A 21,935-nucleotide genomic window follows, 5' to 3' on the forward strand; every position below is an offset into this window, starting at 1 on the left:
GGGTGAGCATAAATAGCTTTGCGGTCGACTGGTCACCCATACTGTCAAATAATATCTATGGAAATTATCATGGCGTGTTTTCTCCCTTACCACGCAGTTCATATCTTTTCAACTATGTGATATATGCCATTTTCCGTGAAATAACAGTCCATTTCCTTCATTTTTAAGTTTTTTCTGAAGCTGCTGAAAGAGTGATCTGTACCACAAAGCAACAGACGCTGCCTTATCTTCCTTTTAAATAAGGACAAGCTTTTACTATTATCAAAGTACAGCAAAAGTTTTATGGAACATACAGGCGTTTAAGCGACATATGATCTTTCTCCGCTCAACCATATGAAACTGAAAGGAGTTAGAAGGATAACGACGACACTGAATAGGACACTAGGAATAAAAGATTCGACCGCGACTCTATGGCAGTAATAACATAAATGTTTATGATGCAAATGTTATAATATATGTGCTTTATTTGTTTAAATATCGCGACCAAAGAAATATGTTAATATGTGAGTTATAAAAATAAGCTAAATAAACCAACATATGAATAATTTAGTGATTTTTAAAAAAAATTCTTGCAAATGTATTAATGACTAAGTAATAATTTGAGATCTTCTTATTCTAGATAAGCTTCAACTAAATCTTTTATTAAAGCGATATATTTATATAAATTCTTGTTCTAGTTCATATGTTTTTATCTAGTGAAACACGTTTTACTAAGTCTGAATGCTTTTTGGAAATGCAATAAAGTACTTAAAATACAAAAAAAAAAATTTTTAGTAGTGTATAGGGACCATTGTCTGAATCGCATTAATAAATAAAAAAGTAAAAGTATGAATTGCAATATTAAATAAATATTAGCTTTTTTATAGATGACTAAAAATAAAATAATATTTTATATATAAAAAAATAATTAAATATTAACAACATGAAAAGCAAAGCTGTCAAAAATATTTTATACTAAAATACTGAAATTTTCAATTTTTCAATATTGATACTACCACAATAAAAATTAGATTTACTTATATGATATCAATATCAAAAGCCCTAAGAAGTCTTATGTTTATTTAATAAAATACTAGTCTAATTAAAATCGATTTAATTGATTTTAAACTGTATGTTGTTTTTGTGAAATACAACATTATTGAACGTGTTAATAAATATTTGAAATTATAATAATATTTTTTAATTTTAATTATTAATATTTAAACGGGTATGACACTTTTTCTTTTTTAAAAGTAATTCCCTTTTCTCGCAAAAACTGCTTAACCGTGTCGACCCTTGTCTAGTTTGTAATGCTGTTTAAACACAAAAATCTCTTGAATCTACTTCGCCATTAAATATTTCTCTTTACAATAATATGTAGTATCCATAACAACTAATTTCCTATTTTATTCTTATTGTTACTACTCCACGAAGGACAGCTTTGTTGGTCACAACAATAGAATATTTCATTTTACAAATAAACTTATGAGAATTTTTACGTTTAACAATTTTGTCAGCGTTTCGATAGCATAATTTATTTTGATAAAAATGAACCATTTTTCATACTAGTTCTCATTAATGTCATAAATGAATAACAACATATTTGTTTGAATGCGAGCAGAAAAAATAAAAATCATGAAGGGAATCATTTGAGAAATACAGTAGACACAAAGCATTCCAATTTCTTGCTTTAAGATCACCTAATATACGTGCAAAAATAGTTTCTGTCCCATCAAATGCATAACTAGCATTGTACTAAGTTTCCTACAGAATTGCAAAATGTAAAATAATAAACACATTTTATAGAAGAAGATTAGTTGTTTTGTGAACAGCTTTAGTTTGGTCAAAATATTTTTTTTCTAGTCATATACAAAACAATTGCGATAGATCCCGCTTGCTGATAATATATAATAGTTAGAAGAATTGATTGTATATCTGAAGATCTTTTTGATTTGCTAGTTTCTATACTGCGTACTTCATAATTCGCAATACAAGAAGATGAAGCAATAGATGTAGCTGAAAGTGCTTATTTATTGGCATATATACGATATGTTACAGCAAATAATTAACAAAAAGTTTAAAAAATAACTTTTCCAACCTAATATCTGTAAAAGATATGGCAAATATTTATTTCAGAACTATGTAAAATGGAATAACCGCATTGATTTATAGTCAATAACACATGGAGTTTAAGCATTTGGTAAAAATAATTTTGATGCACAGAATTTACAGAGCAGCTTTTGTGTCAAAAAATGTGAGCGAGAAACTCACAACACAAGGTATAAACTACAGCAAAAATAGTCCTTTCAAAGATAGGTCATTGCGAAAATTTTCTAAATATATAAAAGCTAAATACACTATACTTTTATACTACAGTGAAGTATGTTACTGTTTTGGGCAATAATAATTTAAAAGATTTTCGAACTTTAAATGAATATTTTTTTTGGTGAAGACACATAAGAAATAGGTTAAAATATATAGAAATGATTAATTTACTTTTAAAATGAAAGCATCAAACAGAAAAAAACATTCTTTAAATCTTTAATTATAAAAAAATATGTTTTAGCTGTTACCTCTTTAAAATCACTTTTGCGACAGAAATAATGTTGAAATAAACTAAAATCTAATAATTGAACTTGTACAAGGTTAGACACTACTTTTACATTTTTTTAATGATCTCACAAAGCTCACATTTTGTGCAGAATCTATTTGTTGATAAACATCATGATGCATTTACATTTACAATTCTTCAAAATCAACAACTGATCTTATTATTATGCGATACTTCATTGCAACAAAAATTTGAGATTAAAACTCAAGTAAAATTTTAGTTGGATCAAGGAACTTTTTTCAGTAAGGCTATACAAGTGCTATTGTCATTCGTAACATCCTATTTATGCGAAAAAAAATTTTTTTTTGCATTAGTTGCCATTAAATTAAAATATCAACACCGTTTTGTTTCGAAAAAATAAGCCTAAGTTCTAATTGCAGCAATAACACTACAGTTTTATAAAAAAACTACTGCTAGACTAATTATCTATAGCTTTAAAAATAAATTCATTTAGTAAACCTTATTATTTTTTTTTAGGAAAAACATATTTTTACTTTAAAAATGTGCTTGAATTGTTATATGAAATCAGGAAGAAGCACGAAGATTTTTTTCTTTAATGTGGGGTGAAGAAATATAATTTTTGGAAACCACTTTATTAGTGTATGAATCAATCTAAGTTATAAATTTTCTACGTAGTTTTTATAATCATATAGATTAAATTTGGTGATGTGCTTCAAAAATCTATAAATCATATACTACACGTATTGCGGCGTTAAATTTTGATATTGCAATAAACATCATTGTAAATAAATTTTTCACAATTTTGATATATTAAATTAAATAGTTTTACAAATCTCACCAAATTTAAATTGTATTCATTATTACAACTTTTTGTTATTTAGCTTAAATATTACAAATTAGACATGAATGATTGCTTAAGATAGCAATAAACCGAAAACCCAGTAGACACTGCTCTTACAGGACTAAGTTAGTGAGTGCTTGAAATTTCGGTCTGCGAAACCTCCTTCAGGTGGCCATGGCTAATAAAAGTAAGTAAGTATAATACGTTTAAGAATCGCGTGAACATCATTCCGAGAATCGTCCAGCACAGAATGATGTATTCGTCTAGGATGATACGATTTTTTTCGGCCAGCAAAATTGCTCGTTCACAACCATTTCGCCCGTTTATGCCCCGAATCATGCAATCCGAAAGGATATAATCGACGCCTCTAAACGGTTTTTCTTCGAGCACTGCATGCCGTGAATGTGGCACCTGGTTATCTCCTCCTCGTGAGAACTTAAGTGATTAATGTTGTGGCAATAGCGGTCGGTTCTGAAAACGCGGCGTTGTAACACGCTACGGCAAATGGGGCGGTTGCCCGTTGCCCCATGTTAATTTTATTTTTATCCAAGCAAAAATATCCGCTGGGGGCGCCGTTAAGGGGTAACTTATGGCCCATTAGGGCGAGGGCAGGTCTGGCTAGTGTTTGAATTATTTGCTCGGTGAGCATTCGTATGATGTTCGAATGCGTAATCCTGACCTAGCTCTACGAATTGATAAGGCGTATTAAGAGGTAAGTTATTCATGAGCTGCTTAAAGATAATGAATTGTTCTAGGATATTAGTGCATATATTCAGAGGAGGAGTGACGTAATCTGTAAGCAGTTAGATCAATAATCGCGAAGGTTCGATTCCTGCACTAAAATCTAATTATATAACACATTATTTAAGTCGCAATAGAACTGTATGTACGGTCTTGAACGGTAACCCAGAGGCCGCAGGTTCGAGCCACGGCAGCAGACTCGAATTTTTATTTTTTTTAAATAAGCTGGTAATAAAATACGGTATACTCAACTGCAAAGTGACCTATATTGATAATAAATGAAGATGCACTCGATAATTTAAAATTAATTAAATAAATTTCACAGATTTCCAGACTGAAAAGTCTTTTAGTTTTATCGCTTGTTGAAACACATTGGGCTTACGCCTGTCTGGTTACAACTAAATCATAAAAAATTAATACAAATTAATTTTTCCTTACTATAGAATAGTTCCATCTACCCAACGCACGGTTATTTTACTATTTTACTATAACGGTTATTTTAAATAAACAGTTATTTTAATATGTTAATAGTGTTGAACTATTTTCATGTTTATATTTTGTTATTTGCTACAATATTATATAAAATAAAAAAAAAGTAAATCGATAGCCTTATACCGGTTTTAAATTTGCGAAAACATTTCACCGAGACAAATTGGCGATAAATTTCAGCAACACCACTTTAATTAACCTTGATTGAAAATTGACACTGCTATTTAAAGCACACATTGTGACTAAGGTATAGTAAACCAGTGTTGTTAACAATATTAAAATTGCTTTTATTGGTAATCATATTGTAAATATAATCCGTATTTTGTGAATAAAGCTGACTATCGAATTATAACAACTTATTGTTATTGTCGATGGAGATATTATATACAATATTTATTATTAGCTTTTATCATTTTAGTTAATTAACACTGTGCCTTTTATTAGTATCAATAGTTAATAATAATTAACTCATAAACATGAAATGATTAAAAACGGTTTTATAACCTTTGACGTTTTTTAATCAACTTCTAAATGAGATGGATTGAAAGCGTACAGAATAAATATTTTACGTTCGCAAAAGTAAAATAAAACCAGATAGAATAAGCGAGCGCGGATACAGAATCAGTATTCTATCAATATTTACTTATCAACTGGCATGGGTATCGAAGGATCGATATGTAAACAAATCTGTTTTCAAAGCAAAGAGGATTGTTTACTCAAAACACGTTTTCTTAGGAACCATTCATTTGTAGATAAATTATGTTTTTCAACCGGGCGTAAATTTATGTTCGTTACATACATTATTTTGCAAAATTATTCTATATGAACTTTCAATCGACTTAGTTTCATATTAAATTTATTTATTTAATAATAAATCGATCTAATAAAATGATTGCTTTATTTATTGAAGTGCGTAACGTAAATCCTTGATTTCACGTTGGTTGTATTTGATTTACAATGGTATAATTTGCTGTGAATTTATTTTGTATAAATGAATAATATATTACAAACAATTACAATTATATAAGATGCTTTCTACAAGATCTATATAATTTTTATAGTACCACACACAAACAGTAATTAATTTATCATTGTATATAACAAATATGTGAAAGTTTTATTACATTGGGTACTAAATATTTTATTGTAATTTCCTTATGTTCGGAGACGTTTTCCACCCGTTACGCTTCACTGCAACATCAAAGGGCGTAGGTGTTCCAGGGCCCCGAAACGGTTACCATAGAATCTTAATGAATATTCATAAATCATAAAGTCGGCCTGTTTTTTCCAGCTGTTGCGCGCGAAATTTTATCATTAGCCCTGTACGTGTTTCGCTGCCCTAAATGCGATTTTTTTTCAACATCTGCTTAAAATAAAATGAAAATTAAAAAAGCAGATCAACATTTAACTAACGGTAATTAAGGAGCTCCGTACTTTTTTCAATATTCGCTCTTTAATTAAATTTTATACTTATTCGTACAAACACAAAAGATACACATATCGACATGGCGTGTTCACCAGTTAGCATTTACATCGATTAAACGAATAAAATTATTGAAGTTTGTTTGTGAAACAACGTCTGGAGGTCGTTTATAAGGACGTGTATTTTTTTATAAGATACCATTCTGAGAAAACAAAATGAATGCGTTACGGTAAGCTAATATAAATAATTTATGTAAACTCGGCATTTACGAAATTAAATTGGACAAACAGACGTTTAAGCAAAAAAATCATTGCTTTTGAAGCTTAAAAAATACGAATATAAAAAAATGATTTAAATAATCTAATTGTATATTCCCTGTTGTTCAACCGTATCGACGTGCGGTGGTACGCACGAAAGTTTATTATACAAAGCAAAGGTAAGATAATTTTTTTCTGTTATCTAATGTTATGTAAAAATACAGAACATTACCACAAATCTACTAGTGTTTATTTTTAACCTACCGTTGTAAAAAAATACTTGCCTCGGTGTATAGAAAATTACGGGAGTGACATAATTCAAAAATAGGGCAACATGCAATGATTTAGAACTATAGGGCAGTCGATTTTATCAGCACCACCCAAAGATTTCTAAATATCACGCAGCAAGTATGTTTCAAACCATATATAAAAATATTTGGTTGATCAACAGCATTTCTTTTGTGTAATGAGATCAGTAGCAACGAATCTGATTGATATACTTTAAATCACAAAATTAATGAAAAATATTATTCAATATTTTTAACTTATCGTCTAATACGTCTAAATAAATTGCCATATTAGGAATTTATTAAGGTACTAATTTTGGTCAATTCATTTTTTTTTAATAAATGATAATATTAAATTGATTTGTATCTTCTAATTATTACTTTTCTGCGATGACCTTAAAATATAATTTTCGAAAATTGTAAAAAAAATATGTGCGTGGTTGATTGTCATTCAGCATCAAACAATATCATTCCATGACCTATTCTAGAGCAAGAAAACCCTTAAAATTTTATTATTAAATAGATAACAACGTACTTCATCGCACAGAAGTGATATTTAAGTGTCCTATTTCAAGAGGACCGAAGATTCTATTAGCATATAAAAAACATATACAATAAAACTAAGCTTTATTTTGCAATACGCGCATCATTTGAAGAGTTCAAGGATATTGTCTGCCTTATATTATAACCTGAAGCAAGCTTCTCTGACCTGGTTGCTAAATAATCCCACCGACTCACTTTTAAAAGAAAATGTCCAAAATAAATAGTATAGTTCTGTCTATCGGTAGATCAAAATTATCATTCCCTTTTTCCCGCTTAATGAGAATCATACGATAAAATTATCTCAAAATTGTTGTGCAAGAAACAAAGGTATATAATTGTTGTGCAAGAAACAAAGGTAGAAACACCGAACTATTTTTAAACTTATTTCCACAAAAAATAATGGGTGCAATTCTTTCGATATCATATTTATTAAATTTTCCCAACGGAGTGTTCAAGGTGAGCTAAATAAATTTGAACGTAATAAATAACGTTATACGCCAAAATTCTGAACTCCATAGAAAAATTCAGGAAACGGGCAAAACCACCCAATTGATCTCCTACGCCACCCTAAAACCGAGAAAAAAGCAATAAAGGGGGCTTTATTTTGTGTTTTAAATTGATGTTGGGTTTTATTATTATTTATCCAGCTACACATTAATTAAATTTATAGCTCAAAAATAAAAATAATAAATATTTTTTAATTAGAACAAAGTGTTTTATAGCATATACCTAATTATTAATATAAATCTATTGTCATTTCGTGAAAATAGTTAGCCAATGTTTTATATTTGTGTTTAAATTTGCGTAGGGTAAATATGCAACTAAAGTACTTCAAAGAAAAAATTTAAAATGTCATTATAGTAATTATAAAAATATATTAAAACATCATATATATAATAAGAGTCAATGCTGATAAATCAATGTGCTTACTATTTTTATGTCACATTTTATGTGTCTAACATTTTATTGAATTAAGACTTTATATAAATTTTTAAAACAAAAACGTATGAAACGTATAGAATTTTTTTTAGACTGAATAATTAAAAATGTTAATCTAATAAACAAGGAGTAGTTTTGCAATTTTAATTACAAGCATATTTTATTTTTATTAATGGGATCATGCGCTTATGTTTACACTAAAAGTAGAGTCACATAATTTAAATATTATTAATAATATTGTACAACATTTTTTGCATCACATAAATTTTGTGTAATTATTATAAAAACGTGATGTGTTTATGTCCAGTGGTCCCTACATTACAATATTAGATTAATAGCAGTTTGTTTAAAAGTATATTCTTATCAAAGTAAGTGATTATTTGCGTTTTAGCATATAAGTTCAATTCAATATATTTTGCATTTATAAAATGGACGGGCACAAAAAATAATTAATCGTTCAATTAGATCTAAAAGGCAGAATTTGTCTTAATTGTACATATATTATAAGATAATTATTTATATTGTAAATCATTCATTAGATTAAGTACTGCTTATTAAAAAAAGGTTACCACGACAACTCCGAACCACACATGGAAATAATTTCTTAAAAATAAAAATTATATTTGTCTAGGTATTATTAAGAGCTATCCTATTTAATAAATCATTCTCTTCCCTACTCAACTTATTCTGTTCTTTATTTTGTCTTTATTAAATTTATTTAAATAAAGATATTAAAAACATCACATGCATCAGTTTTACATCAAAGTATTCATATATATTCACAAACACTAAATACAAAGTTTGCATACATATGAGATATGGCTTTAACAGTATAAAAATAGTTGATAAATTTAATTTTTAATCGGAAACTTAATATGGAAATTATCCTATTAAAAATTAATTTTGGAAAAAAAGATTGATTTTTTATCTAGTTATTAATTATAATTAAAAAAATAGTTATTAAAACACTTAAAAATATATGGCGACCACACAAATAGACACATTTAAAAAGGCGATTGTCTCATTGTTAATGACTGTGACCAAAAACGTTTATTCATTAACAATGAGACAAACCATCTTGGCACAAGAGGGATTTCTTTTGACTACACAACACGAGTCGTTAAAAGAATCCCTTTTGTGACAAAACGGTACGAACGATGCAATAAATCACCACATCGCAAACCCTTTCCAAAGAATTTGAAAGTCTGGACAAGCAAAAAAACTCGCTTTCGAAAATGCAACATCCGATTTCTCGAGTTCTAAGAAGCTACTGCAGCGATTGGCTAGAAGATCGATGCACAATCGATTGGCCAGCTAGCGCGCATCCCCCTAAAGGATATAAGCCCGGATTCCGATGAGGAGAAGGCAGACGACTTAGGCACCAGACAAGAGACGGCCCAGACAGCAGAGCCAGCGACGCAGACGATTAGAGAGCCAAGATCTACCAGCAGTCATCCAGAGGAACCAGCCGTGCCCTCAGCGACAAACCAGAAGACCATTTCTAGAACTCCCGAACTACCAGCCGTTCGAAGAGAGTCACACCGGACACTCGCCGCACGCAACCACAAGAGCCCAGAGCATCATCTACGGCCATCACCACCTGCACCTCCTTCACCTTCATCGCAAAAAACGTCACGCCGTAATTGTCCATTTGTCACATGTAAATATCACTCAATAAAAAAAATCAATTTAGATTCACACAAGAGTCTCAATGGCCGCGAGGTCAACCACCCCTAGGGCTATGTCGCCTAAAAATATAGTTTTATTTTAAATAAACTAATTGATTTAGGATCACGGCTGGAGCATCACAGAAATATAATATTAATAATATAGAAAAGTAAGTTTATTATAAAAAATAATAGAAAAGTAAGTTTAAATCGCGAAGAATCTAGAGATTCCAATAATATCAATACACATACACATGTATGATGAACTAATTTAAAAAAATAGTTCAACGATTGAACTATTTATATTCGCGTGTTGGGTGCCGAAATAAATTTAATTTTTGCGATTTTTTTATGATTGACAATACTCATAAAAATGTGCTCAGTAAGTGTTGTACAATAGTCAAAAATAAATTAAGGGATGACTTTCTGAACTTTGTTTTAAAATGTAATATTTTACGAGGATGTGTTTTATTTTATTTTACCAATCATTAAATAAATTATAATGCCATTCGTGTAATTTTAAAAATCTCTGAAAATTAATTTAATATCCTATTTAAATAAGAATAATTTTATAGTAAATAGTAATGAATGATTTTTTGATTGTTAAAAATTCACATAATTGATTAGTATAATATTTAATATTTTCAATTCTGATCACTAAAATCAAAAGCAAAAGCCACATACATAATAAAGTCATAATTTCTAATTACAGTGCTCTCTGCGGATTGTTGGTGCAAATGACCGACAAACACAAATATAATAATTAGCACACCGTTGATGATTTAACGCGTGGTCGTACATTATCAAGTTTTAGTCTAAAGCGTTGTGTCATTGTTAATTCAGACCAAAATGCCTATTTCAATTTGTATAATGCAATGGAATACGAGTTCTAATGGATTGTTGAGTATTAATTTATTTGTTCATTTTGCATCAATGAATGTATGTTACTTATATAACGTTTTTCACTAATTTAAAAATACATATTTATTATTTGTTCATAAATTACGTCATGTGTTTTTATTTTTATCGTTATTGTTTTCTATATAACTTAAATATTAATAATAGAAAACAAAACTAAACTATAAGTAGTAGTTGCAGCGGTATTTATGTTTACTGATAGCACAAATTATTAATGAATAAATTCGATTCTGCTACATAAATCGAAATTGAGTTACAAATTCAGACCACTATTTTTGTATAACGGTCACAATAGTGTAGGTAAAATTGCGTATATATTAAACCACTCAACAATAAATAGTTAATATTTCAAACCGTCAAATATTGTATGTTATTTTATTTTATTTGTTTTTATTGAAATTTAATATAAATATGTATTTTTAAAAGACGCGGGTTTTAATAAAAATATTTAAATAACGAAGCTTCGTATATAGATAAAATATAAAGCAATGCCACTACATAATACTGGTCCTCAAACAAGTCCTTTATGTATTCAATTTTTTTTCAAAATATATAATGAAAAAGGACTTTATTTTCTATTTTATTTAAAAAAATGTGTACTTTCATAAAATATTTTTAAACGCTTGACATATTGTTTTCACCTCTGATGTCTTAATAGAATATGTGTATATGAACATCAAACTCAAAGTTGTATGGTTTAAATGAAATATATAAAGCATGGAAAATTTAAATGAAACACACCGTAAAAAGTGTCCTAAAAAGGTAATATGTCATACATCAAAATTCATAATTAAATCAAATCAGATTTGGGCCATGAAAGTTAAAACAAAAACACCCCAGGTTTTCATACAGCAATCTATCATAATTAAACTCATTTAATTTTTCCGCCAATTACACCTAATAAAACGCGATACTTTACGGTGTTTTTTTTTGCTTTTGTCATAGTGCCTACCAGATAAGTCACACTTAATTTTTTCACAGAGGTAAACATAAAAATATATCATAAATAAAAAAAGGTCAAGTCACTCTTGATTAACTGTTCTCTAGAGCAAAAACGAAAGGGAGCAGAGGACAAAACGTCCGACGACATTAAAGGCACTCTGTTAATTAAAATTTCTCCACGAAGACACGTGTAGCGTGTATTATTTTACCATTGTTCATAAATAGAAATGCATAAATAATGCTGAATCACGTTATGATGATGATGGTAATAGTAAATCTAATTAATAAGATTTATTATTATTTGTCATGATCCGGTTTTTATTACACGAACTTATGAAACACCATTTATTGTATTGGTTTTATTCATGGCAATAATTCTTATAAAAATAAATTTAGATTAATATTAACTCAATAAATATATCGTTAAATGTATGCCTAAAAAATAGCCCAAATAAATATTACGTTGTAACGCTACAGATTATAACTATGTCAACACAATCAACAACTCCTAAGCAAATAGAAAGAAGCTTGACTTAAATCAAAATCTTTTAAAATTTATTTTTATTTAAAACACATCATTGGTGTTCCAAAATAATAAAGATAATACAAAGTGTGTTATTTTTTATGCACATGTATTTTAGATATATTACTCATTAAATAGCGTATTATATTATTATTATTAAATTTCATATTACAACATAAATCGCTTTATAATGACAGATATTTCGCTGCCTAACGTAACTCAGTAATAATCAAATCCTACATTTTACACTGCGTCTAACATATACGTGAACCATCAAGAAAATTCCTCAGCTATACAATATTTCTCTCAAATTAATCATAATTTTGCGCTATTTTTAAACAATTTATTTGATGTTGGCAAACATTTTTTTATAAAAAGAATGCTACACAATTTGTATCCAGACTTCATTAGACATACAATAATAGATATATACATTATTTATTTATATTTACAATTTTTTTGGTATTAATTTATATTTATTACTAGTTATTTACTATTTTAATATTCTGTAAATAATACAAATTTAATTTAAAGACAATAAGATTGATATGTACTCATTCTTATATATATTTAGTCTTTTAGTTACTTAAGCTTTCTATTGAATTTAACATTCAATCATAATTTTTCATAGCATTGTTATGCAATATTTTTTTTTTAATTTTCATAACTTCTATATAAATATATTTGATTGCTAATGTAAGGAGTCGTAAACTAAAATGAAACTCACACCAATTTAAATCTTAAAAAACTTACTTTTTAGATATTCTTGCAAAATGATAAACACTACAATAAATTAATTCATTTTCGCAAAAAACTAATAAAAAATGACTAGAAAAATAATTTTATATCTACGTATTTCACAAACTGACAAACGCATATCATTACATACAATCAAATTAGTGTTTCACAAAGGCAAAAATATAAACAAGCAAAATATTTCAAATGTCATATTTGTAAAATATGCAACACAATAAATCCAATATATCCTTTGACTGACAACTGCTGTAATATATCGCAATTATTCACATGATAAACAAGTGACAGAAGAAGAAGATACAACTATCGATTTTTCAAAATTTTCGGTTAGGCACGCCTCGTTACGCACTCGTCACTCGGAAATAATAAAGCCTCAACGTACATCACTCATAATAATAATATAATAACATACCGTATATGTGTTTGTGTATATAAGGGTCTGGGAGACGTGAGTTCGCGAAATCGAGGGTCATTTCGACCATTATTTCCCAAACTTTGCGATGTCCCCGACTCTTTTCTCGCTGCCCATTTGAACAACTGTCATTTATCAAAAGTGACACACGACGCAATATCGTGGTTCATAAACGTAGTTAATGGATAGTGTCCCACTCGATAGTTTTGCGACCGACGAGAAAAGTCGTGAAAAATTTTGCTATTTTGCAAAATATCGTTTTTTTATCACTCAATGTTTTTACTTTATTTGCACGTGAAAGTTTACAAAAAATATGCACAACTTTATTTTGTGTATAAACAAGTTAAAATCACATTGCTTATGCCATGGAACACAGTGTGACTGAAAAAACTTTCACCGACGTGAGCTTTGTTTATTTTGTATTATTATTCAACAACATTATTATTTCAAGCCTTTATTACACGTTGTTATTTTTTAACTTGTTCTTTTTATTTATTTTTTGTGAACTTTTCCTCGTGAAGACCTAAAAGCTTTAAAGTTTCACGTTACGAGAATAACTTTCAAAAAGATTCGTTCAAGAGACACCGTTGTGTGTCAAGATGTTCACAGTATTATTGTATCAAACAATGTTTAAGACGTTAACTAATTTATACTATGTTTTATTGAAAGTTTAGAGTTTTTTTAATTAAAGCTTTAGTTTTATTTATTAAAATATAATAAAATTATATTGTTTGTGTATTGTAACTGCCTAGAAACAATAGCTTATCCCTAAATAAAACCCTTAAAGACATTTTCAGAGCCATTTTCAATGCATCAGAACAAAGCCGTATTTTATTAGAATGAAATTATAAAATGTGATCACTTTGGAAAAAGTATACACAATTTTTTTTTATAAATCCAAATATTCACTAACTGTCTATCTTTCACAAAAACAATAACAAAATTTATTGATGCAGAAATACAAGTAGACGTCGTATATATGGATTTTGAGAAAGCTTTCGACAAGGTTAGTCATGGGATATTATTAAGAAAATTTGCGGATGATTGTCGCAAGAATATTTCACCCATTCCTCAATGATCCAATATGGTCCTTTACTCTTTACGTTATTTATTAATACGGCAGTTAAAAATTAAAGTATTTTTTTAATGCAGGTTATTTTAAATTGTTAAGATGCATTTAATATTCGCAATGAAGATGGATTTCCGTCAACCAGCTGTCCTTTGTTTTTTTTGTCAAAAAATGCCATATAATGATATTTCCAGACCCCCGGCCCCCTTCGCTACGTCACTGATCTAAACTCGATTTTTAATAAAATATAAGTCTAAAATGGGTTCCAGTACTTTCTTACTTTATATATATTTGAGACTTCTACTTAATGTAATCTATCGAATGGGCATCAAAGATATATTTTTTATTGATTGCGTTGTATAAACATAGTGGCGTTAGGAATCATGTTCATGTGGTGGGGGATCTATTGAACCATACCTTAAATTAAAAAAAAAATTTGTAAGTTTCGAAAACGTAATTTCAGCTAGGGCTGTATATCATATTGCTTATTTAAATATTGTATATTTATTTTCTACAAAAAAAATCTGAAGCATTTTGTCACATTAATACATTTCCTCAAATAATAAACAGCCGAGTGCGCGAGGAATTTTAGGAAATTCGACACGCTGTCACTCTTCATAATCATAATTATAATAATCGCGAGGAGAGCTCCAAGAAATTCGCAGAGGCGTAGGTAGTTCCGTGTTTCGGTTCTGTGAGCTAATTTAGTGTGTATCGCGTTATGATGTAAATTCGTTAATATACATTCATTAATTATACGCGATGTAAACACGACGGATCGACAGATCGCTCAGGCCTCGTCATGGGGAAAATTCGCTTACGTGCGTGTTCGCACCCACACCCATGATGTGGCGCAAGGGCGCTGTGGGAGATAAATTTCCACCCACAGAAAAGTCAGCCCGGGGCGGATGGGTTGAACAGTTCAATTACGTATGCCAGGTGAGTAAGCCCTGAGACGACTTGTGAGCGGTCAACGTTTTCATCAAATCGTGGCCTCCAATATATGAAAATGAGAGCGAATCAGACCGTAAACTGAGAGATAGACCTTAGTTTACGAGCGCAAGATAGACGTTACGTTATTAACAACAGTATATTGAGATATTTTTTTATTTGTTTCAGATGCTGCTTCAAGTATCTTGGGTGCGTCACAGAGATATTCACTTACTGACAGTCGGTCGGTATACGTACACGTCCGATCAAAGATTTAGAGCCATACATAATCCTCATTCGGAAGACTGGACTTTGCAGGTAATAATATTGTACAAAAATAAAATTACATTCGATGCCGATTTTCGTAACTAACATTTTTACCACAATCGTAAATACTAATTGTTATTAAAACATTATGTATGATAAAGTTTAAATCTCGTTTAAATGTATTTTGATTGGATGCTTAGATAAGTTTAAGCCAAAAATAATATATTCTTTTGTGATTCCATACTATAAATATATATAAACCTATAAAAATATTTTAATATAATATCTAATTTCTTACAAAATAATTATCTCTATGTAATATTTTTTTATTTATAGATCAAGTATCCGCAGCACAGAGACTCTGGCATATACGAGTGCCAAATTTCCACTACACCGCACATGAGCCATTTTATACACTTGAACGTAGTCGGTGAGTTTTTATTTTTTTTTGTAAAAAAACTAATAGTTTTCTAAGTACATATGTATGTATGCTCATACGTGGTACAGACAAAGCGTTTTAAAAGACGTTCAAGATATATATTTAGCAATGTCTTTCTTTCTCCTTGAGATCGGTAGAAGGTACAATGGGCATTTTATAATGTAAGGTTTATCTATACTTATGTTACAATAAATTACATATAGATTTTTATATCGCGAGAATAAACTTTTCTCTACTTCTCGTTGTTAACGATCCGCAAAAACGGCTTGAGTAAGATAAAGTAACTAATGCGCAAACACAATATAATAATTAATCGGCAAACATAAATATTTTATTAAAATAGTGTAATAAAAAATAAGTCAAGAATATTTCTATAATATCATACTCCTCACTGACACGGTTAACAAAGTCATATATTTTACGGCTTTAATTAATTAAAAAATGAATGGTAATGACAAGATTAGTAATAGATTCGTCAACAAAAATTTACTATCGGTTTACACTACTAGAGAAGTATTTTTACAAAAATCCCTAAGACGACTTTTATGTAATCTTTCAAAGTTGATATTTGTCATTATAGCAACGAATTATATGATTTATATCAGAAACCTAATGCCGTCAAATAAAGTTTTATACATGGCTGACTTAAAGCTCTTGGCTTAAGCAACCTTTGTTGTGTGGGCCAGAAAGCAAAGCAGTGGAGAAAAATATTTGATTAAGCCGTGGTTGTTTTTAACTATCATTAGTCATTGAACAATAAAAATAAGAATTTCCTATACTATATCATCATTGATCACTTACAAAAGTTTAAACTACATATTACACAACTGAAGAGAAATCGCAGTGGCACAAAGACAAACGTTCAACCCTACGTATTTCAATATTGTGCTTCGAAATTCCAAGTTACTGAGACGTTAAGTCAACGCCAATAAAAACTATAATTTGTATGAAAAAACACTAACAATTATTATTGTGATTCGAACTCCTTCGTTAACATCTAGACCGTGTTTTATTTTAAGTCGTAAACACATTTTGAATGTGTGTTCAAGAAGCGATGCAATTGATTTGTAAACATTCTAACCTGCGATTCGCCAGAGCTGTCTCAAACAATAATCACATCTGGCAGACTCTAGAAAGAGATCGCAGTAGATTTATAAAGACTCGCACAGACTATTTGATAAGTAAAATACCAACGGATCACAATAACACGACATCATAACAATCATTTCAGTTAATTTATTAGCACTCAGCCAACAAATACAGCTTGACACATCAGCACTCCAGAGACCCGCATTTGTGAAAGTATTTCAAAACAGTTGTAAATTGTTTCTATTAAATAAACTGCTATCATCTATACACAATTTTAGCATCAAAAACCTTATGACATCATGGTGACACTGACGTAATAAAACTACCGAAAGTGGTGAACCCGACATGAACAAACCACGAAAGTGGTGACCCGACGTGATAGACACAAAGCATTTTAAAACGAACAAGTCATCGACAATGGAAACATTTGTATTAACACTACTACACCACTGTTTTTTTTAGTATGCCGCTTTCACCTTCAAAGGCACAGAAAATCAATGATTGGACGGACATTATGAGTACTGTATTAATATTGATATGTAATGCAAATGTAAAGAACTATTTTACACATAATTTCAATCGGTATTAGACCCTATTTATAAAAAAAATATTTTAGTTATATATTATACGTACAAAAATTAATCATAATACATAATTAGATACACAAAACATACAAACGAACAAAAATTATATAATAAAACAATATAGAAATACAAAAGTTTTAACTATGCCAATATTTATTTTACGAGTCGGCTTTCTTTCATTAGATCCGAATTTTTTAGTATGTTTATTTTACAAAGATTAATCAAAACAGTGTAGGAAAAAGTATCGCAAGAGCGTGTATCGAGGCAAAAAACTAGAGCACGGCGTAAATAAACAATGCGTCATGCCTATTAGTTCATGTATACACATTTGATAAAATAAAAATAATAATGTAATACAAAAGTGCTCCTGAAATTTTCTTTATCTGATATTGTTTTTTGTTACAAATACTATATATTTTTATTTTATTAAATAATAAAAATATATTTCATTGAACTGAACCTACATAATATCTATCCATATTCTAACACAAATGTATCATGCAAAATACGAAGTGACACTACATTATTGAAGTGTCTCGCATTTCGCATCACAAACTTAAGCATATTTGATGCCTTATTAGAAATATTGACAATGCCAAGATTAAAATTTACATAGTATTTATTTAATGTTTCAATATTTTTTTATAATCATGCGTTGTTGTATCCACTACTTTTCGGCAAATAAAATATGATTTTAAAACATCTATCTAAAGTCAAATAAAATTAGTAGTTTGTGTAGACGCGGGGTGATTATAGATTTGGCAAGTTACCATCGAGTTTTAATATTGGGCAAAAAATATTATAGCCATAATATATTTTGTGCTGACAATAAGTACATTTAAACCTTTGTGAATTATTATGTACACCATTATTTTTGAAGGTTATTTTTTTAAATCTCTCCTTTCCTTGATTATGTAATGAAATGTATTTTTCTCAAAATATGATTTTTATACTAAATTAAATAATTATTTATACTGGAACTTTCCAATACACCCTAACATATGCAATTACTTATTATCACCGCTGATTATTCGTTCAATAATGCAATTAACAATGAGAAGACACGAATTAAAACATGTTTCATATTCCATTTACAAAAACTTGTTTTAACGTCTAATGGTATTCGCCGCCCGACGTAATGCATATTAAAATAAATCTTAGAAGGCAGCTGCACATTTCGATTTTCACCGTTATACTTTTGAGTTAAGAATATATACAAATGCATATCTGGTATATTTATAATTATTTTACAACCATTCTTTTATTTTGATGGGCAAAAATGAAAGGCGTTAGTTTGGAAAAACAGCGTCCGAATAGTCGGAGCTAAAATCTTTTGCTTTTACTTGTCTTAAAAAAACGGTTTTTTGTACAGAATGATTAAATATATCAGTTATATATTTGTTTGCTTTTAACTGAACGTTGAAAATCTAAATATGCAGTTGAACTTCAGGATATATATTACAATTTGCATTACGTCGAGCGGCGTATACCCTTTGTTATTATTGATTAATACGTTAATGACATAATTTTTGTGATGAGCAGTCAAATTTCGTGTCAAATACTGCACTTAATAATCTTCGTTACTAGCCACATAGTATGTACAAAATAAAATATTATTTTTACGAGAGCTATTCAAAAAGAACATGCGCTTAGTTACATCCAGTAATATTACTTCTTTCGTTTCAAAGCATACCGGACTTTAGTTGCATGTCAGTTTTGAGGTTCATTTTTTGAATCATTTATTTTATGCGATGAAAAACAATATATTAATTTATAGCAATGCCGTTATTAACAGCTAATATAGTATAGCAAAATGGTATCGTTAATGATAAACATTCTGTCACTGCAAAACATATTTATTAGGTCGTTTAATGATCGATGAACTTTACGAACAATATTAAGAAGTGATTTTCATAGTAGCTAGATAATACATATACGATCGTTAGATATATTAAAAAAAAGCAAATGTCAGTCTCAAAATAAAATGCTTTTGAAATATTTTCTCGACTATAAATACAACTTTACTTTCGTTATACATATGTATGGATGTGTAACTTTATTTTTTTATAAGTAAGTGATATACTTAACTATAAATGGTGCTTGATCGTTAAAATATATTTTAAAATGTCTAGCTAAAAAAAGTTTCAAGTTAAACTTTTAGTTAAAGGCTCGTCGCACCCGAGCGCGCTAATTAATAAAACAAGCACTTGCAGAATAAGTATCAATTCGCCGCCAGGTGGGTATATATATATATATATACCTATACCTACACACACATACCTATAATTCGTACATAGGTATACATACAATCCATTGCACGTGTGTAAGTCCCAAAATCGATACTTCAGCGTGGCGAACGGCGCAAGTGATGAAAATTTCAAACACAATACCCCACGATCCGCACCGAAAAAAATAAAAGCCCGTTATAACGAATTTTTATGTCGTTCTATCCATGCCAGAATAAGAAGAGTAAAAACGAAGTAACCAAAAAAAACGAGGTTAACGTTCTCCTCTTTAATGTTCTGCAATTTCATTTGAATTCCGCAATGGGCATGCGAAATCTTGAGCGAGTATCAAAGAGGCTACGTGATGAAGGCTACGGCGAAATGCTCAATGCCTTTTGTTCGTATGTAATTTAGTGAAATAGTGATTTTCTACATCGTTGGTCTAAGGGTGGTACTATGGTTTAAATATATATCATCAAAGAAGTCGTAAATAACCTACCGACATGACGTTTGACGTGCGTTAGTGCAATACATCATGTATATCATTGTTTACTGGACTTTAAACTCTAAATCAATTTTCATATTCTTTTACCATGAAGATAAATTATTTTTTAATTATTTAAAAATATTTTTTACCAATATTCTTTAAAAAAACGGAAATAACTGTTGAAAATCAAAATATGTATTTTATCTAATTATATTTACTATTTTTTTTAAATAAACCTGACCTATTTAGTAGTAACTTTAAAACTTCTCACATCAATGTTTCATTGCACGATAATCCTTTGTTTAATTGCCGCCGGTTAAGAGCTGTTAAGCCTTTTATCTAAAGCCATGTCTTTGAGTGGCTCAGTCGGAGGGTATCCCTCCTAATGGCAGTACTCCGTTAAACAGTGAGTTGCCGAAATCAGATAACAGATTTAACAGAAAGACCCGACCGTGGCGTAATTAGTGTTGCTCTTATACCAGATTGGACCGGCAAGTGGACCAACAAAACCAATTTGCGGTTTCCTTCCACTACGTAGCCAAAGCCTGTTTCTTCACGTAAACGTCTTTGATATTCGTTTCAAGATTTCGAGACCGGAATTTAAATGAAATTGCAGGACATTAAGGCAAAGGTTAACCTTATTCAGTATTTTTACCTTTCGTATATGTAGTATATAAGCATTTGATTGGTTGTAAAAGTGACAAAATTAAATTGCAGTGAAAGTTATTCAAGTTTATTGACTGATAAAAAAATACTGAAAAAGTGAAATTAAAAGATAATAAAATATTTTTTGTTAAGACAAAGTGTTGAAATAAAAAATAGATTACGCAATAATCACAAAATGTTTTTAATGAATGTGTCCATATGCTGCAGGCATCTCTAAAGTGGGCTTGCACTGGATTCCAGACGCTAAAAACGTTGGATGCGAAGAGAGAAGCGGCTGCGTTTACGATCTCTGAAGGCCTAAAGTGCGATCGGCCTCCTTTTGATGGTATTCCAAGTTAAAAAGCTCTTAAAGGTCCGATGCCTTGACCTCCAAAGCGGATTTTTATATGTAAATGATAAAAGAAGTGTCTCATGACATGCTTGTAGTATTTAATAATTAATAAATTAGTAAATGTAATATTATTATGATTAAATGTTCAATAATTAGTTTAGCTTCTAAAAGGAAATAATACTTAAATACCCGCGTTTCAGTATGCGAAATTTTGTTGTCCGCATATTTCTGGTAAAGCAAGGTGAATTTTTTGAGACAAATTTTGTTGGCGGATAAGCTGATTACAAACAGTTGTTTTGTGGGAAACTCGAATGTACTTGCTATCTTCACAAAACGACGTATTTTATAATATTTTATGTTTTATAGCGTGTACTTTATGCCAAAAGCTAATAAACGGTTTCTCACGGTGGTGTCCGATTTAGTCAAAAATAAAAACATATTTTGAGACAAATAAATCACGCGACTAATTTGAATTTTTATAATTAAATAGCGTAATTTAATTATTTTAGTGATTTAATTAATGAGCCCATGTATCTTAATTTCCGAATATATGTATGTC

General features: G+C 29.6%; 2 protein-coding genes across 4 annotated transcripts in view; one reads left to right on the forward strand and one right to left on the reverse strand.

The window, feature by feature from the left end:
• Positions 1-21,935, reverse strand: part of LOC148230056 (neurotrimin-like) — a 521,584-nt gene that overhangs the window by 479,303 nt on the left and 20,346 nt on the right. The gene's annotated exons all lie outside the window — the stretch shown is intronic.
• The window catches only part of LOC148230057 (neurotrimin-like), a 305,728-nt gene that overhangs the window by 265,963 nt on the left and 17,830 nt on the right, over positions 1-21,935 (forward strand). For both annotated transcript variants that reach the window (XM_088197578.1, XM_088197577.1), the window contains exons 4-5: positions 15,478-15,606; positions 15,892-15,985. In XM_088197578.1, coding sequence (XP_088053704.1) covers positions 15,478-15,606; positions 15,892-15,985 — 223 coding nt within the window. The remainder of the gene's footprint in view (positions 1-15,477; positions 15,607-15,891; positions 15,986-21,935) is intronic.

This window comes from Plectrocnemia conspersa, unplaced genomic scaffold, assembly GCF_051122295.1.
Source record: "Plectrocnemia conspersa isolate PC_06_02 unplaced genomic scaffold, ASM5112229v1 ptg000011l, whole genome shotgun sequence".
In the NCBI taxonomy this organism is placed as follows: Eukaryota; Metazoa; Arthropoda; class Insecta; order Trichoptera; family Polycentropodidae; genus Plectrocnemia; species Plectrocnemia conspersa.